Source organism: Prenolepis imparis, unplaced genomic scaffold (assembly GCF_030444845.1).
Source record: "Prenolepis imparis isolate NDT839.2.m4 unplaced genomic scaffold, iyPreImpa1.0 SCAF_11, whole genome shotgun sequence".
In the NCBI taxonomy this organism is placed as follows: Eukaryota; Metazoa; Arthropoda; class Insecta; order Hymenoptera; family Formicidae; genus Prenolepis; species Prenolepis imparis.
In genome coordinates, this window is record NW_028141169.1 from 13,692,960 (window position 1) to 13,701,734 (window position 8,775).

The 8,775-nt window shown below is 31.9% G+C and overlaps 1 protein-coding gene and 1 pseudogene across 4 annotated transcripts; one reads left to right on the plus strand and one right to left on the minus strand.

Annotated features, from left to right (window-relative positions):
• Window positions 1-954: 954 nt before the first annotated feature.
• LOC145942545 (uncharacterized) lies at window positions 955-2,385 on the minus strand (annotated as a pseudogene). Its single transcript, XR_014426374.1, has 3 exons — window positions 2,146-2,385; window positions 1,404-1,795; window positions 955-1,306 (listed from the first exon to the last, which is right to left on the minus strand). The product of XR_014426374.1 is annotated as an uncharacterized LOC145942545 (transcript).
• A 1,973-nt stretch (window positions 2,386-4,358) lies between these two features.
• Window positions 4,359-8,713, plus strand: LOC145942985 (transient receptor potential cation channel trpm-like). 3 transcript variants are annotated; one of them, XM_083050165.1, is made up of 9 exons: window positions 4,359-4,940; window positions 5,883-6,033; window positions 6,701-6,783; window positions 7,181-7,367; window positions 7,454-7,667; window positions 7,727-7,886; window positions 7,978-8,114; window positions 8,200-8,353; window positions 8,481-8,713. In XM_083050165.1, the coding sequence occupies exons 2-9, from the start codon at window positions 6,004-6,006 to the stop codon at window positions 8,701-8,703; spliced, it is 1,188 nt and encodes a 395-aa protein (XP_082906291.1). In that variant the 5' UTR covers window positions 4,359-4,940; window positions 5,883-6,003; the 3' UTR covers window positions 8,704-8,713. The 3 variants fall into 3 exon arrangements, with proteins under 3 accessions (XP_082906291.1, XP_082906289.1, XP_082906290.1); XM_083050163.1 differs by lacking the exon at window positions 4,359-4,940 and adding an exon at window positions 6,318-6,423 and having other exon boundaries at window positions 5,887-6,033; XM_083050164.1 differs by lacking the exon at window positions 4,359-4,940 and adding an exon at window positions 6,331-6,423 and having other exon boundaries at window positions 5,887-6,033.
• The last annotated feature ends 62 nt before the right edge of the window (window positions 8,714-8,775 follow it).

An 8,775-nucleotide genomic window follows, 5' to 3' on the forward strand; every position in this document is an offset into this window, starting at 1 on the left:
ACACAAGGCTTTACGATCTACGATTCTACGACCAATGTAGACCCGGCTTAAGACTGAATTAATACATAGAGTATTATTAAAATTTATATAAATTTGCGTTTATTCCACGAAGGGAAAAGTACGAGTGATATTATTTAACAAAAAGATTTTATTAAACAGAAATATTCAAAATTAATACCATTAAAAATTACATTTCCATTTTCACAAACAGCGCGGTGAGTGTGACGTCATCCGCGTTTGCGCATTGCGAGCAAAGGTTACAAGCTACCTTTCTCTCTCGCACCCAACTTGAACACAGATTTTTTCCACGGAAAACAAAGCAATTTTCCTTCCAGGGCTACGTTCGGAAACGTCACCCGAGCACAGTATAAAGATGCAGTCCCATGGAGCAGCGTACGGCGTACCGGCGTACGGCGTAAAAGAGCTTGGCCAATCACAAGCTTTACGCTCGTTTTCGTTACGTCAGTACAAACATCGGCTGTCCCATGGAGCGTTTTACGCTGGCGTAATGATCAATAAGCCAATCACAGTAGCTTTTACAAAGTTTATTTTCAAAATGGATATTTAAGGAGTCTTATGATTGGTTTATTGATCATTACGCCAGCGTAAATACGCTCCATGGGACAGCCGATAAAAAGATTTTAGCGCAACTTTTTAACATATATTTATATAAACAAAGTTAAAATTTAAGTGTGTATAATCTCGTTAAAATGTCAGGCTCGGAATTTGCATTAATTAATTTAATAAAATACTTGAAAATTTACAAATATCCGAAAAATACACTATGCAAAGAAGCTATTCGACAAAAATTAGTTCAAATATATATAATTTATAAATTGATGAAAGCTGAAGAGAAGAAAAAAGACTCCCGAATTAATGGATGTAATGGATGTAATGGATTGTATGTAATGGATCAAATTTTATTTCTTTTACTATTTATTTAGTAATTTATGAAGAGAATACATAAAAATACATACTGTGCATTATCTAATGGATCATCGATGAAGTGCATAGGTCGGTATTCATAGTCGGTTCTTATATTTAAGAATGTCTTAAGTACAATCTTAAGATGTGATTAACCAATCACAGAGCCGTATTTGCATCTTAAGACATTACTTAAGACGGTCTTGAAATAAGAACGGACTATGAATACCGGCCATAATCTCATAAAAGCGGAAAATTTTCTGCTTCTTCGGTTGTGCACCGGATCCACTTGGAACATATGCATTTATTTGACGTTTGTAACGCAGGTAACAGTCTCTTAGATACTTCCATCTCTTCATTGCATCATCCGCTGTCATGAGTCCTGTAATCATAAAATTAATTTGTATTCTTAAATAGATTGTAACTTGAACTTCGCAATTTTATTTGTATAATTATCTTGTAAATATTTATATACAAACCTCCTAGCATATTTTCCACCTCTTTCCATAGTGCTTTTTTTTCGCCTTTATGCGTTCGTTTAAAGGAATTTGAAAATTCCATAGTGCTGATTTTGTTTGCACTATGTTTATTAAAGCTTCATCGCGATGATCTGTTGAGGACTGATGTTCATCGCAAGTGTCCTTAGGTTCTTTATTGCTGTTTGAAACTTTATTATTCATTGTTAAAATATGTGCATTGCTAGAAAGCTTCAAATATTATTACTACAAAACTTATTAATTGTTACAACGAAATCTTCATCGATGGATACAGCATGCATACTCTCATCATAATGTTGAAGACATTTATGATTAAATATTTCCTCCTGTACAGTAACAGCTAAAGTTTCTTCGCAATAACCACATTTTATGTTCTGAAATAAATATATTTTTTGTAAGGTCCTGCGCATAATAGAAAAAAATATTAGGAATAGGAATAAATATTAAGCATTAAGCTTACTGCACAATACAAAAGTACAAGCAATAGAAACAGAAAATAGAAAATATTCATCAATAGAAGCAAGGAATATTTATTGTTATCCCCTAATATTATGTTGATGCATGGATATTTTTATTCTCTCTCTGTTCTTATTGTCTATAGTTTGTATTGTGCAGTAGGCCTAATGCTTAATATTTATTCCTATTCCTAATATTTTCTCTATTGTACGCAGGTCCTAAATTAGTGTACCTCCTAATATATGTATTTATCATGTATTATACTTACTAAAAAATTATCGGTTTGCTTCTTTCCGCTCATTTTGATTTAGGTTAGGTAAACTAAACTTTGGTAAACGCCGGAACGTCGCACAAATCAGCGTAAAATATGTGCTGGCGTAACGAAAACGAGCGTAAAGCCTGTGATTGGCCAAGCTCTTTTACGCCGTACACCGGTACGCTGTCACAGTATAACTACATACAGTAGTGACAGTGCTAGAAAATCAGCGAGTAAATTTTCTTTTACGCATGCGTTAGCTGTAAGGCTAAGAACATGGCGGACCGTCACGTGATCGACTCACGGCTACATCAAAGGAGCCGACAGCTACTGTCACTACTGTATGTATCACGTTTTATATACTGTTTTATAATTTTATTAATATATTTTTAAAATATACTAACATTAAAAACAGAAAATAATTTGCATTATTATCTTTATCTCATTAAAAAAGACTTTGCGTAAGACGTTATCGCGATTCTTAATGTTCAAATGAAGCGCCCGTAAGGCTTACAACATGGCTGATCGTCACGTGATCGACTCACGGCTACATCAAAGGAGCCGACAGCTACTGTCACTACTGTATGTAGTTATACTGTGACGCTGTACGCTGCTCCATTAAGGTGCAGTCCCATGGAGCAGCGTACGGCACACCAGCGTACGGCGTAAAAGAGCTTGGCTAATCACAGGCTTTACGCTCGTTTTCATTACGCCATCACAGATTTTACGCTGTTGTATCCAGCGTAGTACAGCGCGTTACAGATGTTTACGTGACGGCCTATAATTCGATTTAATAACTCGTACATCATCCGATCTAAAATTTTTCTTATAATTACAAATTGTTTCTGTATACGTGGTGAAACAATTTGCAACAATTTTTCAAATATTTCTGATGTCATTCGAAAAAAATTGAGGAATTTATCTGTATCTGTGTAAATCATTTCTTCGACCAGATTGTTGCTAGCCCCTTGTGCTAATCGTCTTTCAATACTAAAAATTGGTCGAACCCAAAATCTTCGAGGATTGTGTCCAATGTGGGAGTTTTTTTTCTTTTCTTCGGCTTTCATTAATTTATAAATCATATATATTTGAATTAATTTTCGTCGAATAGCTTCTTTGCATAACATATTTTTCAGACATTTATAAATTTTCAAGTATTTAATTAAATTGATTAATGCAAACTGAGAGTTCGACATCTTAACACGTTCTGCAAATTTGAATTTTAACTTTTTTAACTTTATGTATATGAATGTATGTTTAAAAAGTCGCGTTAAAACTTTATCGGCTGTCCCATGGAGCGTATTTACGCTGGCGTAATCATCAATAAGTCAATCACAAAACCTTTTAAATATCTACTTTGAAAATAAACTTTGTAAAATGCACTGTGATAGGCTTATTAATTATTACGTCGGCGTAAAACGCTCCATGGGACAGCCGATGTTTGTACTGACGTAACGAAAACGAGCGTAAAGCCTGTGATTGGCCAAGCTCTTTTACGCCGTACGCCGGTACGCCGTACGCTGCTCCATGGGACTGCATCTTTATACTGTGCTCGGGTGACGTTTCCGAACGTAGCCCTGGAAGGAAAATTGCTTTGTTTTGGTCAATTTCTTAAGGCTTAGGGCTTAAATCACCTATTGTGGACCCAGCGTAAGAGAAGCAAACGATGGAGCAAACGTAAGTAGTGTTCGTCGCAGTGTAAATGAAAAAGAAAATCATCAGTGCTGTCTACTGAAGTAAGTATTCTTCATATATGTATACGAAATATAATAATGAAATGCATCGAACGTGATACAAATATATATATATATATATATATATATATATATATATATATATATATGTGTGTACTATTAGGCACAAATAAGGATCTCACAATATCAATATGAGTCTCCTGCAGTTATTTAACAGAGAAAAAACATTTCTACTTACCGTGATTACAAGTGTGCATTTATTTAAATTGTATATAAACAACACAACACATGGGTCACGTGGGACCATGCGAGCCTAACATGGCGGCTACAATCGACCAATCAGGAAGTAGGAACAAGGTCGCGCTTCTCTTATTATAGGACTTTAGCTGCTCCATGGGACTGCACCTTGATGATTGGTTACGCGGTAGCGTTACGTGGAAAATATCAGCCTGATATGGGCTTTATTATGAATACCGCGCTATGAATGAACGTAACGACACGTGATCAGCTGCCATGTTATTGGTTGGATTTCTCGCGCATGCGCACTAAAATTTTATATCGCAATTATTTCAGCTATGGTATCTCTTGAGTCCTTGAGTTTTGCGTTATCACCATGCGGGGTCTCCCATTATCAGTTCGGGTTCGGAGTTGACTCGTCACTCCTGCTGACCCTCAATAAAATTCTTCCGTGAGAAAATAAATTTATTAAGCCGATATTAAAATATATATGACAAAGGAAGCGTGTGTGGTGATGCGTCCCGTAAGGACTGAAATGCATTAAAAATAACCTACACCTTATCTTGTTAATGTTATGTTTCTTCGATGTATCTTCATGGAAATGCACGAATTAATGCGAATGCGAATGCATTTAACGTGAACGTATATTACAAGTGCTACGTGAACGCGATTACTTAATTTTCGGCTCTTATCACAGTGAATATATGTGAACAATTTTGTTATATTATCCAACCTGAGGAATGGGATCTGTTCCTTTTAATTGGATTGTTAATTAAATTGCACGTATTTTCCATATCAGAATGAAATGAATATATGTACTCGCGGTGTTTCTTTTTGGAACAGCAGAAATAAAAAGTTACAAATAAGGAAGTACAGGTACAAAAAAAAAAAACCATTTTTTTTTATTCATGCAAACAGCAACTGTCATCTCGTATCACTGTTACTATTATTCGATCGTTTCTTCTTTTCACTCTCACACATTCAGCCATGACAATTAAATGTCAACAACGATGCACGAGATTTTACTGTTTTTTTACCTGTTTGTTAGACATTGAAAATTGTACGCTTTATAATAATCTTAAGTTTCAACCCAAAACATGACTGAACGTAAAAATCACGTATCTTTGCATATATGAATTTTTTATACAATATATCTTTTTACTCATTTCGATTAGTGGAATATGCTCCTGAAGTAACTCATTTTTTTACACTCTGTATATAATAATTATATCGTAATTAAAAATTTTGCTGTTGATCGTTCAATGATTAAGTTTAATCGGAATTTTATCAAAATGAGTCACAAATGTTTATTATAATTTATCACATTTAAATAGAAAGCAGTAATTGTTGATATAATTGTTTTGTTTTGAAGTAGTGATAAAACTCGTGACACGAGTCATCATAATGACTTGCAGTAAAAATGAAGAGATTCAAGTAGATATTTATGTTATATATATTAGGTTTTTTTTGTGTGCTTTTCACATAAATCAAAATTTTTGAATGTTACTTATAATTTATATTATTTAATCATTAATATTATATAATTATTTTTTAATATTTAATATGAAATGATTTTTTATTGTAAAAGTTCATAAATATAAATTATTCTACTTACTTTTTGCAAGTTAGTTATTTTACTTTACTATATTATATTATTATTATTTTATAAATGTATCAATATCTATTCTGAAAGTTTATTTTTCATTCCGTCAATTATTTAAATGTAAAAAAATAATACACAATTTCCATTTATAATTTTTTTTTATAGAATGACAGTTTTCATCATCTTTGATACATTTATGATTCTATTTCTTTTAGACATGGTTTCTCGAAATGAATGCAATAGGATAAAAAATGATGAGAATTCTAATATAACTGACAATCAAATTTAAAATACAATAAATTAAGCACAATTTACATTATTATTTATGGATTAAAGATGATTGTCCAAAATAAATCTTGTCGAATGGTGAGTAACGATTATGATTGTATATAATCTTATTGTAATTGCAACTATAAACGTTTAAAAAACATTTTTTAGTTTTATATTACATCACTATTACATTACTTTATTATACATTAAACATTATAAAATTTTTGAATGTTTTATCTTTAGTGTATGTATGTAATATATGCAACCATATTACATAATAAGTTTTATATGTTTTGTATGTGCAATAAATTCAGTATATGAATCTTCTGCACATTATGTTGATAAGTTTCTAGTTTTTTTATGAATTTTTTGCACATTAGTGTATTGTTTAAGTTAATGTGAATGTAAGTTTCACTCACCAAGATGGCAATTGGAAATATTATCTGTGGTGCAAATGCTCCAAAAATAAAAAAGAAAAAAATTAAGGTATATTTTTTGTTAAGAATATTTCTTTTATTATTCTCTGTTAAAGATATCACATATTCTAATGTGCTATGCATTTCAAATTCATTACAATTTTAATATTACTATTTTAGCAGTTATTATTATTATTATTATTATACATTATATTTTATTGCGATACAATTTAATAATTATATTAAATAACAAAAGATAATATACATATTTTTATAATATATTTGAGAATAATTTTTTAATTCTTTTATATTTATAACTACATTTATGTATATTTCTCAAATTATAGACAACTGAACGCAGTTGGATAGAGGCTACGTTTCAAAAGAGAGAATGTGCAAAGTTTATTGCGAGCGCGGAAGATGAGCATAGGTAAAAATTCTGTATGAAAGGTTGTATTGTAAGAAGAAAAATAATATTTATAAAATATAATTATACAATTTTTTTAGAATATAGCTCTTGAAATATTAATAAGTCCATTAATATTAATATTAATAAAATTCCACATTAAAGTTGAAATTTTAAGCTTCAAAATGCTTTTTTAATTTTTAGTCTACGATGATTTTTTGCCAAGTTTTACAGGTTTGAAAATAGCATAATTTTTCGGATATGAAGTGTTTTCTATTTTTTTTTTTTTTTTTAAATAGTATAGTATAAAATTTTCATGCTTTATAGTATATGCAATAATTATACAAACAAAATATAAAGTTATTCATTAATGTAGATATAATTTTAAAAAAACCAAACATTTTTACACGATATATTATAGATGTTGCTGTGGTAATTCATACACTCATCATTGTGGAACTGGGGCGGACGTTCAAAGTTATACTCTTAGTAATAGTAGAGAAAAAGATCGTGAACAATGGTCTCCAGGAAAAAATACTCGCGCTTTCCCCACTGATGCGTATGGTACTATAGAATTTCAGGGTGGCCCACATCCTACAAAAGCACAAGTATCTGTCGCGAATATTTCTTGCATTATTAACATATTATATCTGTACGAATAAAATTGATATTATCTAATATTTGTTATTTGCAGTACGTAAGATTGGCTCATGATACGCGACCGGAACCAATTGTGCAATTATTATGTCGAGAATGGAATTTAGGTTTGCCCAAATTGTTAATTACGGTCCACGGTGGTCGATCAAATTTTGAGCTTCAGCCGAGTTTGAAGAAGGTTTTACGTAAAGGCTTATTGAAAGCCGCTAAAACAACGGGAGCGTGGATATTCACGGGAGGAACCAATACAGGTATAATTTTATAGAATAAATTTAATGAATTTTATTTTTATTTTACATTCTGATGACAGGTGTTACGCGACAAGTCGGCGATGCTTTATTGTTAGAACGTTCGCAACGACAAGGTCGAGTGGTGAGCATAGGGATTGCTCCTTGGGGAATTTTGGATAAAAGTCACGAGTTGATCAGTCGCGGTGGAGAAGTATCATACGATTGTGTCTCCTCACCATGGTGAGAGTTTACATACAATACAAAGATGCATTGCTTAAAACGTTTCTATCGTTCAAGAAATTTTAAGACGTGTCTATTTTGATTTTTGTAGGACTAAATACACAGTGTTAAATAATCGACACGCTTACTTCTTATTGGTAGACAATGGTACTGGCGCTCGATACGGTGCAGAAATTGTTCTTCGTAGAAGATTAGAGAAATACATTTCAAATTTAATATTGCAACCATGTAAGTGTGTTACTTAAAAGATCTATAAGAAGTGGAATTTTTATTCTAATTTTTAAGAACTTCTGATTTTCATTGTTACTCTCAGATACACACAGCAGTATACCTGTAGTAGCCTTGGTTATCGAAGGTGGAACAAATACAATCCGTGCGGTTTTGGAATACGTGACGGATCCACCTGTACCGGTAGTAATTTGCGATGGCTCAGGACGTGCGGCTGATCTAATTGCTTTTATGCATAAGTAAGCGAGCTTTTATTTATCATGTGTATCTAAAAAAGAAATTGTATTTATTGAAGTGAGACTATACTTTTATTATGATATATATTTAATATGAAATATATATATATATATATTTTTTTTTACACAGATGGAGAGATGGGCAGACTGGTGATGGAGAAGGGCCCTTGGAGGGCGTTAAGGAACAAGTTTTAGAAACTATTAAACGCACTTTTCAAGTTTCCGCCGAACAAGCAAGCCAGCTCTGTTCAGAACTCTTGCAATGTACACGAAAAAAACATTTGGTATCTATATCTTTTCTTATAAATAAGATGTATATTTATATATTATTTATATTATATATTTATATCTAGTCATATAAACCGTTAGACTGAAAATTATTTGAATGAAAATTATATTAGTACTCTGCGTTGATACCACTGCTT